This window comes from Ursus maritimus, unplaced genomic scaffold (assembly GCF_017311325.1).
Source record: "Ursus maritimus isolate PB19 unplaced genomic scaffold, ASM1731132v1 scaffold_27, whole genome shotgun sequence".
Classification (NCBI taxonomy): domain Eukaryota; kingdom Metazoa; phylum Chordata; class Mammalia; order Carnivora; family Ursidae; genus Ursus; species Ursus maritimus.
Window position 1 is genome coordinate 5,648,155 of NW_024425230.1, and position 26,931 is coordinate 5,675,085.

General features: G+C 42.7%; 1 protein-coding gene across 1 annotated transcript in view; it reads left to right on the forward strand.

Annotated features, from left to right (window-relative positions):
• OTUD7A (OTU deubiquitinase 7A) overlaps positions 1–26,931 on the forward strand; it is a 376,751-nt gene that overhangs the window by 280,209 nt on the left and 69,611 nt on the right. The window contains 2 exon segments of the mRNA XM_040642665.1: positions 1,510–1,692; positions 7,364–7,582. Of these exon segments, the coding sequence (XP_040498599.1) occupies positions 1,510–1,692; positions 7,364–7,582 (402 nt within the window).

Below are 26,931 nucleotides of genomic sequence, written 5' to 3' on the forward strand. Positions count from 1 at the left end.
TTGCCCTTCTTCCTCCACACAGGTTTGACCCTCCCTTGGGCATCTGCCCCCCTCACCCTGCCTTAGAGCAGGCTGCCCACTCAGGTTATCACCCCTGCTAAGGCATAATTTCCCTAAAGGCAGGGTCTTATCTTTGTCTTGGTACATGAATGCCCATTTGATAGTCACTAACACTGAGACTTGAAATGCCAGGTTTTGATCATGTAGGGAGTACGTGTACCCTGTGGTTATTAGTCCCTTGTAAGAGCGAACGTGTTTTCTGACATTTCTGCTTAGTTTCCTTTCCCAAAATCAGCCCTGTCATTGCCCCACAGCCACGACCACCACCCTCCACTTCTGCTACTAACGATAGGCTGCATGACACAAATACTCCATATTTATTATCACTTACAAAAACACCAGCTCCTGCTGTTTTTTCTGTTGTGTGACCCAGATAGATTAGTTTGCTTTTCTTACCCACGGAGATGGTGCAAAGATGCAACTGATGCGTCTTTGTTAGCTGACTCAGGAGAAAAAAATATGTGATTAAATTACCAATGGCCATATGATGATTGATAGTATCAAGTCTGCACTAGAAGTGGAAGGGGAAAGAAAAAGCGATGTCCTGATATATTTTATACATTCAAAACCTCATTATATTGTATATATAACATAATTCAGCATATAATTAGGTCAATACGGTTAATTCCTGCACTTCAAAGTTAACCGGGGGAAGATAAGATTTTATTTGCTCTTTAAAATGAAAGCTAGGTTTTTAATTCCTGTCTTTAAAAAGCTCATGGTGCCTGATGAATCGGATGCAGTGTGCAATGCCTCCGTACCTCTATTAGAAGTCCATTGACTCAGACTCAGAATTAGAGCCCCCACGGAGTTCCAGCCCCCACCACAGCTCCCCCAAGTGTTGCAAAGAATCCCCTTCATCACCCCGCACCCATCTCGGTGCCCAGGGGCCCTGCTGAGAGCTGTCCCAGGCCAGGACCCCAGTCCCAACTGGCATCTCACCCAGTTCAAGGTCAGAGTTCCGAAGTCTGCCTCCCACTAAGGCTTTTACACAGAGAATGCCTCCCAAGCTGCTGCTTTACCCCTATTAAGCTTAAAAAGAGAAGTAAAAATGTAAGCGAAAGACTAAAGAAAATTTGGGAATTCTTTTTATTGATTTTTTTCTTTTTTTAGTTTATGTTTTGCTTCCCTCAGAGAGCAAGCTCTACAACTTGATTTTTCAAAGGGGTGGAGGAAGGCATGATAATTAGGAATGTAATGTTTTGACATGTGTGTGCATGAATCTAAAGGTGATGAGAGTAAATACAGTCACATATTTCAGATGGACATCCGTCACAGGTGTGAACTTCTACTTACCCATCAAGCCATTTTACCTCTCTGAAAAACGAACATTGCTGGTGGAAATTTCATTAGTCAATGTGCTGATGAGGAACACTTCTTGCACAGTTTTTTTTTTCTTCTACAATGAGATCATTAATATTGTCATTTCCTGTCATTTTTTGTCCATAGGCAAAAACTGGGACCTGACCGCCGCTCTGAGTGACTATGAGCAGCTCCGACAGGTGCACACAGCCAACCTGCCGCATGTGTTCAACGAGGGCAGGTGCCCCAAGCAGCCAGAGCGAGAGCCGCCCCAACCCGGCCACAAGGTGGAGCGGCCCTGCCTGCAGAGACAGGACGACATTGCCCAAGGTACCTGGTGAGGGGCTGAGCCCAGGAAGAGCTTCCCCAGACAGCCTTGGCTTGCATAGGGTAGCAGGGATGAGGGGTGGAGGGTGCAAAGAACGGCAGGGTCATCACCCCTCCTTGGCTGCAGGCAAATTCAACTCTCTGCGCACATCAAGCTGAAATGTGCACCGCAGCTTCCGTTTCCCGCTCCTTCCTCTGCCTGGGAAAAGTGGCAGGAGAAGTCCAGTTCCCAGGGACCCCACGTGATTAAAGGCCGGCACTGCTCCTGCAGCCCTGGTGTCTCCAGGCCAAACACCTGTAGTCCTTTAACTTATTTCCTACATAGCACAGTCTCCAGATCGGTGCTCATTGTCCCACAGGCTCCGTTTTCTCTATTCCTTTTCTTAATTACAGAAGTCAGATGTGTTTATCGTGATGAAAGAAACAGCACAAAATATATAAGGAGAACTTCAGAGTTTTCTTCTCCACCCATCTCAGATCCCACTGATGTAATAACAAACGATTATATCCTCGTCTGTCTCCTCCTTGCTTTCCCTGCGCTCTTTCAAAATGCATCAGGGTCAAATGCACATAATGTTTCTCAAATCACTTGTTTCACTGAACACTGAATCATGAGTAGAGTCTCACTATTTTATTCCACAGCTACAATAATTTTTAAACCACTCCTGTATTAATGGTTATTCTGGTTTTGCTTAGGTTTTTGTTTTGTTTTGTTTTGCTTGTTTTCGATACTACTAGCAATGCTAAAATAAACAACCTTATGCCTGTGATCTTAGATACTAGTGCTTTTATTTCTATAGGTTAGTGTTTCCAGAGTGGATTTGGTGTGCCAGTACCTGTGTATTTTTAATTCAGTAACCTGAGGACTTTTTTCCCGGACCCATTTCTGCTTGTGATATGTGAGATGAGGTCTCTCCCTCCACTCTCACCAGCACTGGATGTTTTTGTGGTGACTTGACTTTGCTTTTCTACCACTAAGGGTGGAAGAAGGTGTCTTATTTTAACTTTCATATTGTCCTTTGTTAGCCAGTTGGAACAGAATGCCTGTTCCCATACTTTGCCCATTTTTGTATTGAATTGTTCTTCAGTTTTCTGATTAATGTATAGCATTCTTTGTGATTAAGATTATGATCATGTGTTTTTATATGTGTGTTTGTCTTTCCCAGTGTATCGTTTGCTTTATGACTTTGTTTACAGAATGTTCTGCCACACAAAATGTTTATATTAACTATGCATTCATGGCTGATGGATGTCCTCTCTCACTTTAGAAGGGCTCCTGGAATACAAAGTTACTGAAATATGTTCCTACATTCATTTTAAAATTTTGTCCTCCGGTCTTTTGATTGATTTGAAAATTTTTGTAAGTAATAGGAAAGATTCTAGCCTTGCTTTCTTCTGGATCAAGAGTGAGTTACTCTAGCACATTTACTGAATAAAGCATTCTCTACCCATTGAACTAAAATGCCAACTTTGCCATATATTAAATTCCCAAATATATTTGGATCTGTTTCCAGACTGTGTCTGTCAAACCATGTGGTCACCCATCCTATTACCTTAACTCTGGTAGTTCATATACCATACTTTCTGTTAAGGCAACTTCTTTCACTGCTATTCTTTTCCAAAAATTTTTCATTACTTTTGGACATTTTGTTCTGCCATATAAACCTTAAGCTTGGAATTCTGGTCGGAATTGGATTGAATTGTTATTTTAAGAATAATTGGCATATTGTAATATTGTTTTCCCACCCAAGAACATTAACTATGCCTCTCCATTTAGTCAGATTCTAAGATTTTAGACATAGAGAAAAGCGACTTACTTTTTCCATATTTGTACTTTATGCAATAATTTACATATATTCTCTTATAATACTAATCATTTTTTTCTAAGAGAATATCTTGGGTTTTCTAAATATATACATATGGCTGTTCTGCTCTTTTTGACTGGCAGCAATCCAACCAACCCATTATTTTATCCTCCCATTGAGGAGGCTGGAAGGACCCTCTTCTCTGCTTCCAGAGAGGTTAATGGATTCAGAGCCTAATAAATGTAACTGATACCTGCTGCTATCTAATTTTTATCACGTATTAGTTAAAGAAAAAAATAATAAAACTGTCACATAATTCCATTAATTGAGTTTTTTAAATAATCCTATGTTCTTTTTAAAAATTGGAAATTATAGTTTCTTAATTAGGTATATGTATCCTTTAACTGAGTTCTTGAAATCATAGTGCAGGCACTAACATGGAAAATGAATGTCTTCATACTATAAATTAGGGGTCAGCAAGCAATGGCCTATGAGTCAATTCTGGCTACTGTCTATTTTTTAAATAAAGTTTTTATTGAAACACCCTCATGCGCATTCATTTATGAACTGACTAAGGCTCTGGCTTACAAAGCCTAAAGTACTGATATCTGTCCCTTTCAGAAAAGGTTTGTGCACCTGTTTTAAAATATCTAGGATTTGTTTTAATCATATTTAATCATATATATCATATATAATTTGTTTTAATCATATATAATCATATATATAAACATGGAAAAGAATATCGTGAAGGAAGTTGTTACACTCACCGTTCCCTAAAAGCAGGACACACATGCAGGACCACATGGGGAAGCACCAAGGTTGGTCAGGAGGCAGAAGGGACAGAGAGGAGAAACATGGACATGAGCTTTTATTGTGATTTCCTTGGAACAGGCAAGGCAGGGTAAACAGATTTAGGATTGGCAAAATTGAATAATTTCAGCAGGCTCTCTGGGATTTAGGAGCTATCCCTGGTTGTCTTGCACCTTGCCCTGGGGTGCAGAGAAATACTGTTTGTTGGAGTGTAAGAACCAGATGGAAGAGGTGGTTCAGAGTATGGGCTCTGGATTGGTTGGTTTGCATAAGAAAGGCATGGTCCTTTCTTCCGAGTCATTTGCTTTCAGAATTAGTTATTCCTAGTAAGGAGAGCCTCTCCCCAGTCAGGGATGCCCCAGGTGCCAGAGCATCAAGAATACAGAAGATAAGAAAAAATAGTTAAAACACCTCCCCTGGCCTAAATCACAGATCAGTTTGAGTTGGTTTTGTCAATAGTTGAAAAATTCTATGCGTTCTCTCACTGTGTTTTTGTTTAATATCTCTATTTCTCTGGGGCATAACTCTGAACATGGTAGTTCCTGTAAAACAATTCGTTTATACCTCTAAAAGAAGGATCACTGAGCTCATGTTTAAAGAATCAGTGTGTGTGTAAGTGTGTTTGCGTGTGTGCATTCATGGAGATGGTGGTGGGGAAGTGTTAGAATTAGGAGCATATGTTTCTCATTATATGAGCTTTAACATAATTTACTTTTAGTTCAAAAAGCCTTTTTCTTTTAAGATTTATTTATTTGTTTATTTGAGAGAGAGAGAGCAAAGGGAGGAGGAGGGAGATGGAGAGAGGGAGGGAGAGAATCCTCAAGAAAGCTCCCCACTGAGTGGGAAGCCTGACGTGGTGCTCAATCCCAGGACCCTGAGATCATGACCTGAGCCAAAACCAAGAATCAGACGCTCAACTGACTGAGCCACCCAGCCCCCTCCAAAAGGGTTTTTCATTCAGACTCCAAATATTTAATATTTGTAACTGCTTAACAGCATCATATTATACTACGAAGCACAATGCTCCTAAGGTCCTACTAGCATCTCATCAATTGGCAAAGAGGTACTGAATGATAAGCCGTAAAGGAGTATGGATGACCTTGCCCAGCAGATTCCCACTGTTGAGAGCAGCAACGTGAGTCTTCCCAGTGGACTGTGGGGTCACACAGCACCTCAGGTGTTAAAGAGCATCTGATGTCCATCTCCATCGGGTCCCAAAGGGTGAGGCAGTTCCTACTTTCCCAGATACAGAAACAGTGGTCTGTAGCAAGAGGTGAGACAGCAGCATGATTTGTGAGACCTGGAGAACATGGCAGAAGGACTCGGAGTCTCCTCTGCTCCTGCTCTCAAGACCATGGACCAAGTGCAGGAAGCAATGGGGCCATCCCCAGTGGTAGACAAGCCAGGGCCTGCGTGCGCCATGTCTCTTCTTTCTCATGTTCCATGTGGTTTAACTGCTCTTTGCCTTTCCTTGAAATCCAAAATAACTGGTCATCATGGTCTCAGAATCCAACTGAAGGTGAATCAAAACTACTCATTTTAAAATACTCTGTCTGCGGAACTCACCATTCATTTTAATGCCCAGATACTTGAGGCTTCTGAGAATTGACTTTAAACTTAAAACCAACTTACCCAGGATCAAAAGCCTCTTGTTTTTAGTCTGCTGTAACAAAATGACTTTAATGGCATTTCTGTCCACTGCTCTTGCACTTGGGGAGGTATGAAGCCCCCGTTCTGGATGAAGGCATGGGTGTGGGTCTTCTGCGAGCACAGGCGGGCAGAGGCCTGCTTCAGAATGCCAGCAGCATGCACGCAGAGTGATCAGTGAACCGCCGAATCTGACATGAAGTGGGAGTCCTCGTGACCTGAGTGGATACACTTATGAATTTGCCACAGGGCTTAGACAGCACTCATTCAAACACCAGTCTGAATTTTGTTTTCCTGAGCAAATTGAAAGAGGACTTCTACCTTGCTAGAAGAATTCTCCATTATTGCGAATATTGATTGTAAAAAAAAAAAAAAAAAAGTCCCCCTACTACCATGTGTTTAAGAATTCTTCTATTATGGTAAATGTTAGCTGTTAAGAGCAGGGCTTAAAAAACCAAGTATGCTTTCACAGTGCCAAGAGAACAAAGACATCCGCTTTTTTCCTGTGGCGTTGAGATCACGTGACTAACTTCCTCACGGGGCAACATCAGGTATGTCAGAGGAATTCTGCACTACACTTCTCACACTTCGGCTGGAAACTCCAGCCAGAGTAGACGGGCACTTTTTGAGTGCTGTGGCAGTGGCAAACAGACAGAAGAGAAGCAGGGACGCCTGGGTGGCTCAGTCGGTGAAGCGTCTGCCTTTAACTTAGGTCATCAGCCCAGAGTCCTGGAACTGAGCCGGCATGAGGCTCCCTGCTCAGTGGGGAGTCTGCTTCTCTCTCTGCTGCTCCCCTCTGCTTGTGCTCTCTCTCGTGTGTGCACTCTCTCTCTCAAATAAATAAAATGTTTTTTAAAAAATAGAGAAGAGAAACAAATATGATGGCTTTGTATTTTTGTATTTGGGGCATCGTCGTCACGTGGGATATGGTTATCAGGGTACCTTTAGTAAAGTAACCTCTCTTACAATCCAAGCCACATGGGGAAAGCCTGAACCAATTGCTTCTTGCTTTAAGTATATAAACATGTAAAACAAAGAGCAGTCTGGCTTGTGGCCTTCAGCTGAGCAGAGGGGCATCTCTGCTGAACTGAGTTAGATGTTAACTTAAGACCCAAAAAAGCAAGACTGGTGATCTTTCATGATGCTGCTGTGTCCTTATGTGGTAGACTTGCAGCTCGCCTCTTTCTGAATGGTTTCATGACTCAGAGTGAGTAAGTGCCATATGCCAGGTGGTGGTAATGTTAGCTCAGCAGGAGGGAGGCCTGCAGGAAGAGTGACAGGTGTGCCTGTGAATGTGTGTGGACACGTGTGGGAGCATATTTGTGCATGCACGTGTGTGTGCATGCATGCTCGCAGAGCCACACGCCCACCCCACTCAGTTCCTGTGGTCGTCCTTCCCCCTCTCCCTGCAGAAAAGCGACTTTCCCGGGGGATTTCCCACGCCAGCTCAGCGATTGTCTCCCTGGCCCGGTCCCACGTGGCAAGTGAGTGCAACAATGAGCAGTTCCCCCTGGAGATGCCCATCTACACGTTCCAGTTGCCAGATCTGAGCGTGTACAGCGAAGACTTCAGGAGCTTCATCGAACGGGACTTGATCGAGCAGGCGACCATGGTGGCTTTGGAGCAGGCAGGTGAGTAGCTGGCCCCAGCAGGCCCGCCGTGTTCCCTAGCTCAGGGAGCAAGTGAGGCTGGCCTAACTTAGATCAGTGAACAAGGGAGAGGCAAGTTGTCTGACCCAAGTGTTTTCAATGCAGACTCCAGGTACTTGCAGCAAACCCCCAGCTCTGCAGACAAGCTCTGCTCCAGCCCGGTGCCAGCTGGTAGGGGTCGATGACAGTGTGGTGCTGAGACCTGTTGAGTTTTCCCTTTGTTCCCAGATCCGACCTGGCTAGGCCGGCCCCCTCTAAAGAGAACTCTCTGTGGCTTTGCCTTACTTTTCTTCTGTTTCCAACTAACCCTCCTGTGAGTGAAAGGTAAGAAAGACCATGGGCTTTGAAAAAAATAGGAGACCCTGTCACTTCCTGCGGACATGAGCAAGTTATGTAACCTGATCTTCCGTTTTCCTGCAAAGATGGGAAGTCAGGTGGCAGCCCGGGGAAGCTGTTTGAGTATGAAATGGCATGCGCCTTGTGTGGCTGTCCTCTTCTACCCTCCCGGCCTCTAGGTTGAAGAAACACAAATCCTGACTTCACGCTCCTCCTTTTTCTCAGCGTTTCTTCTGACATCCCAATGAGGAAGAGATTTGGGGAGCAAGCCAGACTTGTCTTCTTTGGAGGTCCTAAGGACAAAATAATTAGTTCAAAACTAATGTCTAAAGCAGATATAGGTTCTTCCTGAGACAGAGCAAATATCCTATCTCACTCATAACCATTTTCATTATATATCTTTGCAAAATCACATGTTCAGGGGCTTCTCAGGCAGCATCCAGAAGACTCTATGCCCTTGCCAGGCCCAGCATGCACCTCCCAGGGGGCCCCACCTGCCATTGTGGGTTGACAGTGCACTTGGAGTGTGTCCTCACGCTGCCATGCCGGGGAGCAAGGCTCTCCGATTCTGACTCCACTGTCAGCCCGCTTTTCCCAGCTGCTGTGGGGTGGAAACTCCACTTCCGAAGGCCTGACACATGGAGGTGCTCCTGTGTGGCACATCCCAGGGGCAGGGAGCCCCTGACTGAGCATGGTGAAGCCTCTGGCTGTTCAGGCCGGCAGCCACCTGGTGCTGCTCTGTCAGGGATTCAGGCTTGTCTCAGCTCTTCCCCAAGGCACAATGAAAATGCCCATGCCTTTGGAGTGTTGCAGAAGACTGAAGAGAAGGATCTATAGTTGCTATGATCTTGACATTGGCAGATGGACCCATCATTTCCTACCAATCCTGGTAGCAAAGAGGCAAACGATGAGAGGAGCTGATGGAGAAAGGTACTTAGAGAGGTGTGGCTTCTAGGAGAAAAGAGTCTGAAAAAATAATACTCCAACCACCTTCTTCCTCCACCATCCAGGCTCTGACCAGTGCCTCTCACCAGAAGAAGGGGAGAGAGCAGAGAGCCCATTACTGGGGTCGCCCTGTGGGTGCAGACTAGGGGGAGCACAGATCTGCAGGGCAAATGGGAAGCATCCAGAAAGTTGACACTTGGGTGTTTTCACCAGATCTCAGCTTCCGTGTCTACTTGGCTTCATCCCATTTCTTGTAGAACGATCTAGGAGACATCCTCACCCACCTGCTCCAAGAAAGATAGCACAAAATTCGTGTAGACAAACAAAGGGATGGTGGTCAGTAGGGCCGTATTGGTGATCAGTCTCAGCCTCAGGACTCGGGAGCCTTACCCTTGGCATGCTTGGTTTGAGAACAGGGTCTGCACTCCTAGTAACTCAGTGGATCTGGTGTTGTGACTGCAGATGACTTGTTTCCTCAGCTCCTACAAAGCTGTCAAAAGCAACCCAAAGACTGACACCCACAGCCCTGCTCTTTCTTATCCCAGGGTTACTGACTGATCAACAATCACAAAACAATTCACCTGGATTAGCAACAATCCTAAACCACTCACTGTGGAGGCTGGCTCTTTTAAAGATGCTTCTATGTGAATACTTCAGATATGAGATTTTAAAAGAAGGAGTCATTCTTCATACAGAAGGGGGAAATTGGTATAGGTTAAGAAAGAAAAGCGTTTCATGAGCTAATTTCTCTCGAATGCTACCCAGCTCGGACTTAGGTCGTGACAGTGGCTGGTAGCACTGGTAATGGTGCCTGCTTCCTTGGAAGGTGGGAAGAGTCCCGGTAAAGGGCGCAGCGCTCCCTCTGTGGCACCACGATAACCCCCCTTCCACCCTGCCATGCTTAGCAAAATCCCTTACTTCTTTGTAATGTCTTTTCTGTTATTTCTTTCCATATGTTACATACTCATTTTTCTCCCCTACATCTTACCTTCTGGATTAGTATTTTAAAAGGGTACTATTTATTCCAACCATCCAGCCTTGGAAAGCACCTTTTAAGAGCCCAAACTTACCGAGGAAAGACGCTAAATTCACTAACACTGTTTCTGTCACGTGCCAAGAGGATGGAGAGAACGGGCAGCAGGGGTCCCCACCCAGCTCTGGGAAGGCACTCCATCTATGCTGCAGGAAGCCTTGGGGAGCCTGCCTGGCTGCCCCCTGCTTTGGGAGCAGTAAGAGGCTGAACATCGGGACTCTGCCTAGCACAGGGAAATGAGGAACTGAAAAACAACGTAGGCATAAAGAGTAAACGTGTTCACTTCCATAGCATAGAACTGACCCCAGCCCGTCATCCATATGAATTCTCTTGACTTCTTTCTTCAACTTCCAAGCAGGGATTCTGGTGGGGACCCTGGCTCACGTCAGGCTAGCCCCAGCCAGTGCCCCACCCCATCTGGGTGATGAGTATGACCCACTGGGCGGGGGTATTCTCTCCCACCCAGGCTGTGCTCCTGTTGTTACTATCAGGAGCCACCACTAATGTCCATGGGGAAGATGGAGCTCTTCCATGAAATAGTGATTTGAGAAAGCCACTCAGTATTGCCAGGTTTAAAGTATAGATTCCTCCTTGAAGTAATTTAATGCTCGGGGTAGTTGTGGATAAGCTGTTGGTATACATGTGTGCACATATACTATATACATGGAAGATTGACATAGATGTCCAAAAATAACCACTTGTTTGAGGCATAATTCTAGCTGACTTGGGAAGGAAATATCTCGGTCACAGGGTCTCGGGGTAGGGGGTGGGCTTTCCCTGCCCTTAGGACTCTACAGGAACCTGGGGTTCATGTGGTCCCAAAAATTGGGAATAAATTGACCTTCATTCAGTTAGTTTTGCCCCTGGTCCATTATAAGGGCTTGGCTCTGCTCTCTCAGTGCCTGGTAAGGCATGGGGCAGCCCATCTATTTGAGGGGCCTCTATGTCGAGTGGGGTGCCAGTCTTCACCTCCCACAGAACCCACAGTGCCATTCTCCCAGGCCTTCAATCCCTGCAGGGTACAACCTACTCCCTCCCACCCCATGACAGTCTTGAAGGCAACAAAAGGACAGGTGTTCAGTACATATGAGTGCTGACCTAAGAGATGAAGGAAAAATGCCTTTCATTCTTTAATGATTACCTGCCATGGAAAATACAGGAAACCATAAATTTCTCCATCAGGTTATCTTGCTTCATTTATGTGTAAGAAGACTCCAAGATCACAGGTCTCTAGGTCTGAGAAGTAACCACTGGTGTCTGTTCCTGACGCCCGCCACTGTGGGCGAGATGGTGTGCGGTGCCTCAGTGGGTATATGAACCCAAAGGGCAGAGACGTGTCTGTGTAATAGAGTAGATACAGCATACCTGAGAAATTGAAATATAGATGTCAAGAAATATTGAGGGACCCCTTTGACTTGTGGTGTTGAGTCTTGGCTCCGCAGAAGGGTGGTCAGATTGAAGCAGATCTGCCAGAGAAGTGGTAAGATGTGCAGATGTTTCGAAGGCTTCGGAGTCAGCCCAACCTAGCTGAGTCCCAGGTCAGCTGGGGGAACTTGGCCACGTTACTTGGCCTTCTTGAGCCTCACTTTCTCACATTTAGAGCCAGAGATGTGTGAGAGATGCCAAACCAAGACCAGTTCACCCAACACAACCCTGTGCTCCCACGAAACAGCCCATTGCAGGTGCTGGGGCCATGACTACACCACACAGGTGAAATTCCCATGCTCGAAAACATTAAATTCTAGTGGGGAAGAGAGAAAAATGTGAAGTGAGGCAGTGAGAACAGTTGTGGAAGGGGTAAGAAGCAAGGTAGAGGGTATGAGGAGAAAGGAGGGAGACTAAGGCAAGCCTCTGGAGGGCAGGGAAGAGGGAGAGATGGAGACATCTGCTCTGGTGTTCCCAGCAGAGGGGGCTTGGCCTCGAAGGCTTTCACACTACTTAAGGAAGATGGGGCACAGGAGCAGATGGAGTGGAGGCTGGAGGAGTTGGAAAGGAAGGCAGGAGAATGGTAGCTAGGGGCCCAGGGAGCCACTGTAAGCCCTGGGGCTTAACTGTAGGTCAGATATGCAGTCCAGGGAGGATTTTGAGCAGGGGAGTGACATGTTTAGATTTGCATTTGATGTATTCTGGTGCTCTGCTGAGAATGGAGTCTAAGAGGGCAAGAGAAGAAGCAGGAAGAGCAAGGAAGAGGTAGCTGCTTTAGCTCAGGGGAGGAGGGGTAGCCAGAGCCCTGGGGGTAGCAGTGGAAGTCACGAGAAGAAGCTAGATACTGAAGCAGGATCTGCTTTGAAGGTGGACCCACGGGACTTGCTGATGGACTGGATGGGGGCCATGGCTGAAAGAGCTGAGTCAAGCATGACCCCAACAATGTAGCCCTTCCTTAGCGTGTGGGTAGATGACAGTGCTGTGGGGAGATGCAGACCCCTAGGGGAGGGGCAGGTTTGGGGGGCAATGGACGGGCCAGGAGGGGCAGGCTAGGTCAGAGATCCTGGTGAGACTTGTGACATTACTTTCCAGTTGAACATGAGAGTCTGGAGGTCAGGAAAGGCCCAGGTTAAGGATATAGATGCGGAGTTAGTGTGAGAAGAAATCCCTGGGGAGGAAGTGAGCTTTCATAGCAAGCTCCCACCATGCCCCCAGCACAGCTCTGCTCTGTGTTGAATATCAGGTGGATGAGGGGGTCTGGAGCTGGACAGAAACGCTAGGGAGAGAGACTCTGGGCAGAACATTGCAGTCCCGCGGGAGGACTTGTAGAAGCACAGGCAAGGCCCAGAGAAGGGGGATCAGTGACCTTGGGTGGGCGGGGTCGCTCTGTAAGGACAGTGATATTAAAAGGAATCACAGGGTCACATTCAGGGCAAGATGTGCTCATCTTTCTCCTAGAGACTTGTCACGTTTTGTTTTCTTCGTGGGTGATGAGAAAAATGACATCTTATTTTAAACTGTGGTAACCATCTGTTACAAAGCTCGAGTTAATTGGTCCCATTATCGTCTATGAATCAGGAACGTTGCTTGGAAAAGGCAGAATGAGTGACTAACCGCTCCTCGCCCGTAATACCACCAGCCTCCCTCGACAGAGTTCACCTGCCATTGTCTTCTCTGCAGGCACACACGTTTTGTGGGGTTTTTTCTATTCACAGTGCCCGTTCCCACGTTTGTGGGTCTGTCTTCTGTTCTTAAGTGAAGTTATTGTGTGAAGAGATTGAATGTCCACTCTGTCAAAGCTAAAAATAGGAACTTTGTACCATGTTCCCAATCACCCTGCTTATGTGAAGATCACCTAATCGTGGGCATCCCAACCTGGGTCTGGCTGGAGATGTTAGAATAACATGGAGCTGTTTTCGGTTCTCCAGAAGCTGGAAGGCACTGACATTTATCATAGCTGGGTCATCCTCCCAGGGTGGTCACATCCGACTGACAGTCCTAGGAATGCTTTCAACTGCGTGAGAGTCTTGACTTCTGGAAGCCAACTGAAACCAAACCATTAAGCCTTGGCTTCCATCCCCCTAGCCACATACTAAGTTTTGTCATGATTCGGTTACCTTCCAAGTGTGACTAACTATGTGGGCTACAGTGAGATTTAGAAAATGATCCATTCCCCAGAAGAAATTTGAAGGGAAGATGCCCCATTTCAGAGGGCATTAATTTGCAGAACCAGGAAGTTTACTTCTAGGTGTACATGGTTCCTTCTAGATGAAAGGTAATCTCCAGATGTGCAAGATTCCTTCCAGAGGGAAGGTGACTTCTGGCTGTGCTGGTGAACTGACACACCCCTGAGGCTCCTCTCCTGGGGTCAGAGTCCAGGAATGCCCCACGAAGAGGTGGAAAGTTGCCCACCCACCCCCACTCCACCCCAGAGAGCAAAGCTGCTTGGGATCTCACACGAGCCAGATTCTGCTCATCGAGCATGACTTCACGGTGTGCCCCATTTGAGATGGGTGAGCAGTTCATGGGCTGAATCACAATTTGTTTTAAGTTCTTGAGGATAACAAGATACCTAACACACATGCTGGTTTCCGAAGCACCTTCTCCCTGGCTTAGGAGCAACATTAATGACCAATCCTATGACATATTTTCTAGCAAGTGAACATGGCGGCATACAGGAAGACAGGGAGGTAAGAACGAGAATCTGGGCAAGAACATTATCTAATTTGTATAAAATGAGCACCTTTTCAGGTAGCATTCCCACCCCCTGAAACGTCAGGTACTTTCCCTGTTCTATATAAGGCCTCAGGTTGCTGAGAATGTTGGAAAGCTTTTAATAATTGGGGAGAGATGGCACTATCTAGATTGGATTCATGAGGTGAACAGGAAAAAAAGAAGAAGAAATCAATCTTCTGGAGGTTCTGGAGGATGAGAATGGGATCCTACCAAAGGGGTTTCTTAAAAGCTATAGAGTCTGTCCCCCCACCTCTGCGCCCGGCACCTCACCTGGCCTGCTGTGACAGGCTCAGTGTTGTGCATATAAAGCAGTGCCACTGTCTCCCTCAGGATCAGAAGGTCATGCTTTCTTTAGGTCATTCTGCTCCTTCTCCTCCCAGCACAGGGGAGCCTAGGGCTGCCAGGACCACACCTCCAGGGTCAATCCAGAGCATGTTCAATCCCCCTATGCCCCAGGTCCACACAGAGGAGATGTGGTCCTGCCCTCCAGGGCCAGAGAGGAGAGATACCTGCGAGAGAGAACCCGAATGACACGGGTGGCATGCGATGAAATGCATAAGGTGACCTGAGGACAAGGATTAAGCATGCCTGGGGACAGGGGGACAAGGTGTTCCCTGTGCTGGGGGCTAACGTCTCCAGGACCAAGGGGCAGTGACCTGCTTTTGGGACAACAGCAGCAGAGGAAGTATGAACAGAAAGCCTGCTGGTGCAGGTTCCCAAGAGGCTACACGTCTTGAAGAAGGAGAGAAGGTTTATAAGTGCCCCTAAGAGCAGGGACATGCCAGGCCCCAGGCAGTGAGAGTTATAAGAAGAAAGGGTTCTTAGAGAAAGCAACACACCTCCACCTGCCCACCAGTCTCCCCCAGTTTTCTAGACATCTTAAAGAAGTGCCAAAGTGGAATTGAGCCAAAGGGACTTTTTTGGCCATGCGTGCTTCAGGCTTCTTGAGACTAAGAAACGGTCAGACGAGGTGAAGATTGCCCCCCCCCCGCCATGTCCTGTCCAGGATGGGTCTCTGCAAGCTGCACCCCATCTCCCTGCCCTGTCTTCGGTGTGCACATGCTCCCAGCCCTGGGCTGAAGTGTTCTCAGCTTTCCTTGTGACTTAAGGTGTTTGTTCATGCATGCTCCCCTTAGCACTGTGCTTACAGATGAGCAAGTGTGTCCTAGACACCTTCTAAACTCTCCCGGCACGGGAGCATGAAACAGATAGACGCAATTCCTATTTGAATGTCCTCTGGCTAAAGGATGCTGATCCATTTTCTGTTGCTGCATAGCAAATCACCACAGGTTTAACAGCTACAAACGTATTGTCCCGCAGTTTCGTGGATCAGCAGTGTGTACCTATTAGCTGGGTCCTCTGCTCAGGGCCCCTCAAGCCTGAAATCCAGTTGTCAGGAGCTGTCTTGAGCTGGAGGCCCAACTAGGGAAACATCTACTTCTGAATGCCTCCTCAGGTTGTTGTCAGAATTCAGTTCTTTGTGGCGGCACCTGGGTGGCTTAGTTGGCTGAGCGTCTGACTGTTGATTTCAGCCCAGGGTCATGATCTCAGGCTTGTGGGATGGATCCCCTCATCCAGCTCTGCACTCTGTGGGGAGTCGGCCTGCTTGAGATTCTCTCTCCCTCTGCCCCTCCCCCACCTCTCTAAAATAAATAAATAAAACCAAAAAAAAAACATCAGTTCTTTGCAGCTAAGTAACTGAGGTTCCAGCTTGCTTGATAGCTCTTGGTAGGGGAACTCTGGGCAAATAGAGATGGCTCTAGACCTAGGTGCTTGCCACATGGCCTTCGTCATAACATGCCAGGTTACTTCTTCAAAACCAGCAAGAGGATCTCTCTCTTCTCTCCCTTCCTCGCTCTTCCCCCTCTCCTCTTCTCTCTCCTCTCTCTGACTTCCTTCTTCTCTGACCACCAAATCTTTTTTTAAAGTGGTCACCTCATTAGGTGGACCTTTCAGGTCAATTGAAAAGTCAACTAATTACCTCTGCAAAAACCCTCACGTTGCCAGGAAATATAACCTAATCATGGGGGTAGCATCCCTCCTGCACTCAAGGGGAGGGGATCCCCCCAGAAGGAGGGTATCTTGGGGTCACCTTAGAAGTCTGCTTACCACAGATGCAATGTTGTTATTTGCATTTTGACAATTCCCCCATGCTTAAAGTTCCAGAATGGGAGCTTAAATCATGTAGAATATATTATGGTCAAAGGAATTTTCCCAACCTTCTCATGTGTCATCATTAGCCACTTCACTTGGATCAGTGGTATATCTGGGTTGAATCCCACTCTTGATGGTTTCAGATCTAAAACAGCATGTTTTTGAGTCCTCTGAGGAAACCAGGCCTTCTTACTGGGCTCTCTTGAAAGATATGGTCATCTGGAGTGGGGTTGGGATAAGCGCTACGATACTGTGCTTTTGATAATAATAGCCATCACGTATTTGCATAGCTTCTACTGTGTGCTAGGTGCGGTATTGGTATTAATCACCTCCACATCTCCCATCAGCTGATCATATGATTTCCATTCCAAATAATAATTGCATGATTTCTTTCTTGCAATTTGCAAGGACATGAATGGAGCTTGAGTGTATTATGCTAAGTGAAATAAGTCAGTCAGAGAAAGACAAATACCATATGATTTCACTCATATGTGGAATTTAAGAAACAAAACAAATGAAAATAGGGGAAAGGGAAAAAATAGAGGGAAGCAAACCATAAAAGACTCTTAACAATAGAGAACAAACTGAAGGTTGATGGAGGGAGGTGGGTTGGGGTGGATTAAGTAAGTGATGGATATTAAGGAGGGCACTTGTTGTATTGAGCACTGGGTGTTATATGTAAGTGATGTATCACTAAATTCTACTCCTGAAATTAATATTACACTACATGTTAACTAACTAGAAGTGAAAAAAAAAGGAAAAGAAAATAATAATTATTATAATAATTGCATGATTTCTTGATTTCCTGAAAAGAGTAAATCACTAGTACCAGAGAAAATCTCCAAGGGATTACTCTCTGAGAGGCCAAATATGAAGTAAGCAACAAAGTCACTCAGTCATAGAGAGACATATTGCTGATGGCATTGAGCAGAAACAACGGACAAGGAGGCAAAGTGAAGGAGGACCCAAAAATTACAACAGTCCCCAATCTTTGCATCAAACCCTCCTCATTCTGATGTGTGGTAACTGATCCTAGAGTCTCATATGTAGTGATCAATGAATCTCATGTGATATACCTAGTGAGCAGATCTCATACAATCAAAAAATATTCATTACCACTATTGTATGATCACTGTTCTCATTTTTATTTGTGTGTGAGGAAAAAGAAAGCAACAAAAGGGATTCCATTTGGTAATCCAGATATTCGAAGTAAAAAGAAAGTGAGGGAGGTGTCCAAGGAATGGTTAGAAAATAGAACTTTCATGACTTAAAAAGTGGTAAAATAAAATTAATGGTGGCTAGATCTATGAGATGCCAGTCTATCAATAACTCTGTAGAAATAGGAAAAATGTGATGTTGAAGTATGTTTTAGTGGCAGTATGTATTAGTGGTTTTATGACTTAGTCTTATTTTTATTGACTTTATAGTCTTATGTTTATTGAAGCTGCCTCTTCAATAGTTGAGAAACACTCTTGCATTTCATGGGGAAAATAATGTGGAATGGAAATATTTGCAATTTGGGGTTTTCCAAGGATCTTTCATCCAGCAAGCACCAGCTCTCAGGAATGTCACCTCCTGGACCTTTTCTTTTGCCTTCAAAATGTCTTCTCCAGTGCCAGTGGCTTCCAGCTGTCTCTCTCTTGTGATAGTCTTCAGAGCTAGGCTCAACACCCTTTCATTTTTTTTAACTCCTTGTTGAAACATAACACACATATAGAAAAGTGTCAAAACAGTTGAGTGCAGAACAGAACACATTCTACAACAAGGACCCCTGTCAAGAAATTCAGGTCAAGAAAACAGACTTCAAACAACATAGATTTATTTGGCCTCTATGTGAACTTTATATAAATGGAATCATGAAAGGGTTAAGTTCTGGATTCATTCACTTACTATTAAGCTTGTGAGAATCAATCATATTATTAAGGGTAATTATAGTTTATTCTATCTGGTATTGCAATGTAGACATATACTACAAATTATTTATCCATTATGTTGTTGATGGACATTTGGTTTCTTAGACCAGGCTGTCATAACAAAATACCAGAAACTACATGGCTTAAACAACAGAAATTTATTTTCTCACAATTCTCAAAGTCTCAGATCAACCTGCCAGACAATTTGGTTTTTGATGAGGACTCTCTGGCTCGTAGGCAGCTGCCCGTGGCTGTGTCCTCATGTGACCTTTCCTCAGTACGTATGTACAGAGACAGAATAAGCTGTCTGGTGTCTCTTATAAGGACATTAATCCTTTCACATCAGGGCCACAAACTTATGACTTCATTTAACCTTCATTTCTTCCTCAGAGGCCCCATCTCTAAATACTGCTAGGGGTTAGGGCTTCAACATATGAATTTTTGGGGGGATACAAACATTCAGTCCAAAACATTGGTTGTCTCCAGTGTTTTATTATAAACAGTACCACTGTGAACATTCTTATACATGTTTTTGGTGAACACATGTATATATTTCTTCAGATATGTACCTAGGAGTGGTACTGCTGGGTCATGGGATTTTACATATGTTTAGCTTTATAAAAATTTTCAGTGAATGTACCAATTTGCTCTTCTGTCTAGAGTTCTGGTTGCTCCAAGTTGTTTGTCTTTTCATTTTAGTCATTGATGTTAATGCTCACTAGTTTTGAATGTCTACAGGATCTATGATGATGCCTCCTTTCATTTCCAATGTTGATACTTAGTAATTTCCTTTTATTTTCATTAATAATGTTACTAGAGACTTCCATATTGTACTAATCTATTCAAAGATCCTATTTTGGCCTCTGTTGGCTTTTTTATTTTACATTTATTTCCTGTTTCATTAATCTCTGCTCTTTATTTTTTTTTTCTTTCATCTTCTTCCTTTGTGTTAGATATGTTACTCTTTCTTCTGGCTTCATAAGATGGAAGCTTATGCCATTACATTTTCTTTGGCAGTGTGCTATATAATGCTACACATCTCTAAAACCATATGTGCTTCTCTATGCAGTGTTTTAGCTGAATATTAGTTGTTGATAGGTTATTTATCATTCAATTTAAAACATTTTCTAATTTCTCTTGCAATTTTTTCTTTGATTCATAGATTATTTAAAAGTATATTGCTTAATTCTAAGAAAATACAGGACTTTTTTAGTGTTTTTTTCCTACCTTACTTCTTCTAAAGTCAGAGATTATACAATGAATGATTTCAGACATTTAAATTTTGTTGAGACTTGCTTTATGAACCAGCATATGATAAAGTGTGGAAAATATTCCCTATGAACTTGAAAAAAAATTGAGTTCTTCCCTTCTCAGATATAGTGTTTTATATGTGTTAATTTTTTTAAGATTTTTATTTATTTATTTACTTACTTATTTGAGAGAGACAGAGCACGAGCGGGGGGACGAGCAGAGGGAGAGGGACTAGCAGACTCCATGCTAAGCACAGAACCCAAGCAGGGTTCAATCCCAGGACCCCAAGATCGTGACCTGCGCTGAAACCAAGAGTTGGGTGCTTAACCAACTGAGCCACCGAGGCACCTGAGCCACCCAGGCACCCCTTACATGTGTTAATTGTATTGATTTTGTTGATTTTTGTTGTTCAGATGTTCTCTATCTTTAACTGAGATTTTGTCCTCTTGTTCTACTGTTGAAAGAGGTATGTTAAAGGCTCCCTTGTGATTGTGGGTTTCTTCATGTCTCATTTAATTCTATCAACTTTTGTTTTACATACATTGAAGCTATGTTATTACAGATTTAGACTTGTTATTCCATGCTAGAATTATATGATTTTAGTTTGTTTTAATGTGCAGGTCAGATAGCAATGACTTCTCTACTTTTGTTGGTCTGAAAATGCCATTATTTACCATTCATGTCTGAGGGATATTTCTAGGCTTTGCCAGTCACATAAGGCCTCTATCACATAATTATGCTCTCTCTCTCCTCATCTCCCCACACATACTCCTCCCTCCTTCTCTCCCTCTCTGTCTCCCTCTGAGACTCTCTCTCTCTTTCCCTCTCTCACACACACACACACACACACACACACACACACACACACACCTTTAAAATACGTGAAAGTCATTCTTCATTTTAGGCCACACAAAAATAGACCACTGGCCAGATTTGACCTACAGGCCAAAGTTTACTAACTCCTAATCTATATTACTGTGTTCTACTTTAGATTTATTTACTGTTTCTTTCCTAACTTCTTGAGATGAATACTTAAGTCATTAATTCTTAACCTTTCTTCTTTTCTCTTATAACCATTTAAGGTTATTGATTTTCCTCAGATTACTATTTTAGCCACATTCCATGAGTTTTAAAATGTAGTATTTTTGTTACGATAAAGTTCAAAAATGTTATTATTTATATTTTGATTTATTCTTTGACCCATAACTGGTTGGAGGTGTTTATTTTTATTTCTAAGTATGTGGAAAGTACATTAAATATTTTTAGTTACTTTTTTAAAATAATATTTTTTTATTATATTATGTTAGTCACCATACAGTACAACCCTGGTTTTTGATGTAAAGTTTGATGATTCATTAGTTGCATATAACACCCAGTGCACCATGCAATATGTGCCCTCCTTACTACCCATCACCGGTCTATCCCATTCCCCCACCCCCCTCCCCTCTGAAGCCCTCAGTTTGTTTCTCAGAGTCCATAGTCTCTCATGCTTCATTCCCCCTTCTGATTACCCCCCCTTTCTTTATCCCTTTCTTCTCCTACCGATTTTCCTAGTTCTTATGTTCCATAGATGAGAGAAACCATATGATAATTGTCTTTCTCTGCTTGACTTATTTCACTTAGCATTATCTCCTCCAGTGCCGTCCATGTTGCAGCAAATGTTGAGAAATCGTTCTTTTTGATAGCTGAGTAATATTCCATTGTATATATGGACCACAACTTCTTAATCCAGTCATCTGTTGAAGGGCATCTTATTACCGATTTCTACCTTAATTGCTTTATCATCAGAGAGCATGATCTATACGACTTGAAATTTATTGAGACTTTGTTGAGACTTTTTGCTTTATGGACCAGAATATGATCTTTTTGTCTTTTTAATGTTCCATGTGTGCTTGAAAATAACATAGTCTTCTATTCTGGGCTGCATTGTTTTGTATATGTACATTTGGTCATTTATTGTGTTTTTCAAGTTTATATATTTATTTTTTACTGGATCTCTTAATTACTGAGAAAGATGCATGAGAATTTCCCATTGTGATTGTGCATTTGTTCATATCTCTTTTTATTTTTATGGATTTTTAAATCAAGTAAAGTCTGTGTTATTAGATACAACAACTAAAGTTATGTCTTCCTCATGAACTGAGCTGCTAGACGTTATGAAGAGAGGCTATTTAACTCTAGTAATGTTTTCTTGCCTTTCAGTTTGTTTTATCTGTTACCCTAGCTTTCTTTAGGTTAAAATTGACCTGATGCACCATTTGCCATACTTTTACTTTTAGTACTTTTGTATTCCCATGTTTTAGATGTGTCTTTTGTAAATGGCATGTAGTCAATTTATTCTCAAAATCATTTTAACAACTTTTGTCTTTAACTTGTGCATTTATTTTTAATGTAATGAGTCTTTGTCCCTGTTCTGTGTGAGGTTTTCTTTTTCCTCCCTGTATAAGCCCTCTTTTTGCTGCATGGACTATTTTTTAATCATTTCATTCTTTTCCCTTTTCTATTATTGAGAGGTTGCCCTAATTCATATAACATACATATGAATCACATCTCAGTTTCATCAACATCTTAACTTATGCCCACACCAAACAGGGATCTTAGACTAGTTTAATTTTATTCACACATCCCTTTTCCTGATTTATAAGTTATTGTCATTTATTTTAATTCTCTACTTTTAATCTCATCAGACATTATTATTATTGTTTTATACAGTGTTCATTTAGACTTACCCATATATTTACCATTTTTGTGTCTCTTCATTTCTTCCTGTGTATCAGCTCTTCCTTCTGTTTGAAGTTCATCCTTTAGAATTTCCTTGGGTGAGTACTGGTTTTACTTTCTCCACTTTTATTAGTCTTAAAATATCTTTGTTTTACCCCCATTTTTGAAAGACCTTTTTGCTGGACAGAGGTTGCCAGTTATTTCATGCAGCGCATTGAAGACACTATTGCATTGGCTTGTTTTCCATTGTTTCTTTTGAGACATCAGCTGTCAGTCTGCTACTCCTTTGAAGATAACTTTTTTTATTCTACTTTAAGATATTTCTCTGCTTATATTCGACAGTTTCACTAGGGTATGTCAAAGAATGAACTAATTTCATTTTTCTTGCTTGGGATGTCTCAGACTTATTGAATCTGTGAATTTATTTCTATATATTCTGAAAAGTTCCTCAGTCAGGATCTCTTCAGTATTGCCTCTAAACTTCAGTTAGACGGTGTTAGAGATTTTCAGTCTATTCTTCATGTCTCCTAGCCTGTCTTTCATATTCTCTCTTTTTTTTTCCCCCTCTTAGGTTGCATTCTGGATATTTTCTTCTGATTTTTCTTCATATATATTTTTTTCTTCAACATTGTCTAATTCGATATAAAACTGATTGTGTTTTTTATTTCTTTTGTTGTAGTCTCTGACCGTTTTAGCTTCAAGTTCATAGGTATCTTTGATTTGGGGTCTGTAAGTCTTACTCATGGTGGCTGCTTTCCTGTTGGGCTTAATTTGGGGTTGGGAGCAGGATATTATCTGTGGGAATCTGGTGGTCTGAGTTGAGGGTGTTCTCAACTATGTTGAATGATATATTTGTTCATTTCTTTGTTTATGCCAGACTCCCAGAGAAAATTACCATCCTACAACCAATCTTTATGTTAATTTCTTTGCTTAGGCATTTCAAGCCACAAATCAGTTTTGGCTCAAATCAGAGCCAAGTCAATAGTTACAACATGTCTGGAAGAAGTTGGTTTTGCTTTTTCTATTTCTCTGCTAAGAAGAGAAGAGACACATTTTCCTCTCAGCTTCGTTTGCCAGGGGGAAGATTATTTCTAATTCTTGCACTTAGTAGTAGTTTCTGAGGGTCCTAACTTCATGTGAGGTAAGCGTTTCCCTGGTCCCAATTCCCCACATCACAGAATCTCAAAGCCTTTTTCAGTCGCTTGTGAGGTGATTAAACAGGCAAAATGTCTCCACCTACAGGAGATGCAGGGTTGGTGCATAGTTCTAATTTCATTCCATACTTATTTCTGGTCATTAGGGATTTACCACACTTTATTTCAGACTTGGAGATACATTTCAAAGGAGTGTTGACACGGAGAATTATTTTCTCTGATTCCTTTTTCTCTTTAAATCTGCCTCTCCCACTTGTCTCAGAGAGAGGAGCTTCTCTTCCAGTGACAGAGAACAAAGCCTTCAGCTTCCACTGTCTTTGCTGTTCTACACACATGCACATAAGATCTTATTTCAAATTGGATTTTCTAATTATGGCAAAGAAATTTGGAATAATTAAATAGAGAATAGCTAACAAAAGTAAAAAATCAACAGGAGGTTGTAGGGATATAAATAGTTCAGTGTTCCTGAAGAGTCATTTTCCTTGGTCTGTTGGACTCAATACCTGTAAGGACAGCTTGGCTCCTCATCTTTTCTTCTATTCTTAATATGATTCCTTTTCCCTTAGACTTACTCAACTTTTTTCATTAAAAAGCCTCTTTCTCCTAATACTACAAGCTAAACAGTGAATGTTGGCAAAAAAAAAAAAAATTAAGATGCTATTTGTAGATACCTGCTTGATTCAGGGGTGTAATTTGCATTTCTGGGGAACTCTAAACAGGGCTTCTCAAGCCATCTGTACTGAAGGACCACTTTTTTTAAAACTTACAATTCACTCTGAACCAATACTTCTGGTGTGAAGTGGGGTTCAGGAGCCAATGGCCAAGAAATAATACTTGAGATGTTTTCAGCACAAAAAGGTTGTTTTTATTATAGGAGGGGGACAGGATCTGTGGGCAGAAAGAGCTGCACTGGGGTTGTGAGGAGTGACTGTTATATAAGATTTTCTATCCTATAGAGGGGAGGGTGACAACAGGGCTCCAGGAAATTGGTTCTATAGGAAATTCTGGAGATTGCTTTTTTTCTTGTAAATCATTAAGGCAGTTGCAAACATGAGACTCAAGTCCCCGTGGCTGTGATCTCTATCAGTTAACTATTTGTTTTTCCCTTTCCTTTGTTCTTGGGCAGTGAAGAGTGCCTGAGGAATGTCACATATATACCACCTGGGGGGTGGGGAGGTTGTGCTTTGCCCTCAGCTTGCCTTTTGCTCCATCCTCACTTCTATAAATTCAATAAAAGTATTGCAGCAAGGCCCATTGCTATGCAAGCTCCTAAACAGTTCCTCTAGTTTCCTATGCTCACCTCATTGTGCCCCAGTTGACCTCACTGAGCAGCCCTGGGCAGTCTGAGTGGAAAGAGCCTCCCTTAGACCTCTCCTCCCTGAATGCAAAAGTAATTATGCTTACCCCCAGAAGGACCTCAGTATGTGAAGGTACTTTTTTTTTTTAATGATTTTTATTATATTATGTTAGTCACCATACAGTACATCCCCGGTTTCCGATGTAAGGCTCGATGATTCATTAGTTGTGTATAACACCCAGAGCACCATGCAATACGTGCCCTCCTTACTACCCATCACCAGTCTATCCCATTCCCCCACCCCCCTCCCCTCTGAGGCCCTCAGTTTGTTTCTCATAGTCCATAGTCTCTCATGTTTCATTCCCCCTTCTGATTACCCCCCCTTTCTTTATCCCTTTCTTCCCCTACCGATCATCCTAGTTCTTATGTTCCATAGATGAGAGAAATCATATGATAGTTGTCTTTCTCTGCTTGACTTATTTCACTTAGCATTATCTCCTCCAGTGCCGTCCATGTTGCAGCAAATGTTGAGAACTCGTTTCTTCTGATAGCTGAGTAATATTCCATTGTATATATGGACCACAACTTCTTAATCCAGTCATCTGTTGAAGGGCATCTCAGCTCTTTCCATGATTTAGCTATTGTGGACATTGCTGCTATGAACATTGGGGTGCATATGGCCCTTCTCTTCGCTACGTCTGTATCTTTGGGGTAAACACCCAGTAGTGCAATGGCTGGGTCATAGGGTAGCTCAATTTTTAACTTTTTAAGGGACCTCCACACTGTTTTCCAGAGTGGCTGTACCAACTTGCATTCCCACCAACAATGTAGGAGGGATCCCCTTTCTCCACATCCTCTCCAACAATTGTTGTCTCTTGCCTTGTCTATTTTTGCCATTCTAACTGGCGTAAGGTGGTATCTCAGTGTGGTTTTGATTTGAATTTCCTTGATGGCTAATGATTTTGAACATTTTTTCACGTGTCTGTTAGCCATTTGTATGTGTGAAGGTACTTTTTAATCCAGAGTGTGGTTCATTTATTCACTCATTAGTTTATGCATAAATACCTTCCTTACTTTAACCCAGGGTTTTGGACCAGTTTTGACAAAAACACGTATATGGTACTTTCTATATGCCAAGCCCTGTTTTAAGTGCTTCCCAAATAGTAAATAACATAGTATTCATAAAAATTCTCCTAGATCCAATACTAGTATTATCCCTATTTTTCAAAAGAGGGAACTGAGACATTAGAGAGGGAAAGTTACTTGTCCAAGTTCCCACTGCTAAGAAGTAATGGAACTAAGATGTGAGCTCAGAAAATCTAGTTACAAGGTCCCTCTGCTTAACCACTCTGCTGGCTACCTCTCTGAGCCCTTGACTATCCCATACTCTGGCCTCAGATCTGCAAGAGTAGGTTTTCCAAAGCCTGCTTTATGGGTGAATAATTCATTATGTCCCCATTGTCAATGTGAAACAATTGGTCATTATTGCACATAGCTCTGAACTGAAAAGGATGAGCAGGTCTTCTGTTTCTAATGATTGATTAGCATGTCTGCCCTGAAAAGGATGATGATTTATTAATGCTGCCTGCATGGATGCAACAGGGGATCAACCTGAGACACATCAGAGAAATCACCTGTAAGGTTCAGGGCTCTGTGCCTCTGAAAAATTTGAAAATTATAACCAAACTGTAACAATTCCAACTTGTCTATTGAAGAGGAGAAAAATTTAGTGGAACTAGTAACTGCACCAGTTAGATTTCCCCAAAGTGTGTTTAACTGAATTCAACCATTTTTTTAAACTAAATCAAGACAAATGAGTTAATTTACATAGATATTGTCTTTGGCACTAGAATAGAGTATCTCCATTTACAAGTGTACAACTGAAACAGATCCACATGGCATTCTTTTTTATTTGAACATTTTAAACTACAGGAAAGTTGAAAGATTAGTACCTATATACCTTGCAGCAAGAGTCACCAATTTTCAGAGTTAGGTCACATTTGCTTTATCTTTTTTTTATATAAACATAACTTTTTTCTGAACCATTTAAATGTGTATTGCAAGTGTGTTATCTTAAAATCCTCCTGTGAAACCAGAACATTGCCACTCCTAAGAAGAATGACATTTACTTAATATGCTACCTAATGTAGAGCCTATATTCACATTTTTCCAATTAGCCCCCAAATCTCATTTATAATTTTTCTTTCATTCCAAAACCCAAGCAAAGTTTCTACATTGCATCTCTCTCTCTCTCTCTCTCTCTCTCTCTCTCTTTGCCTCTTTTAAAGAACATCCTCTATCTTTTCTTTTGCTTTTCATAATAATTTTTTTGAAGGGTCCCACGCTATTATCTCATATCCCATTCT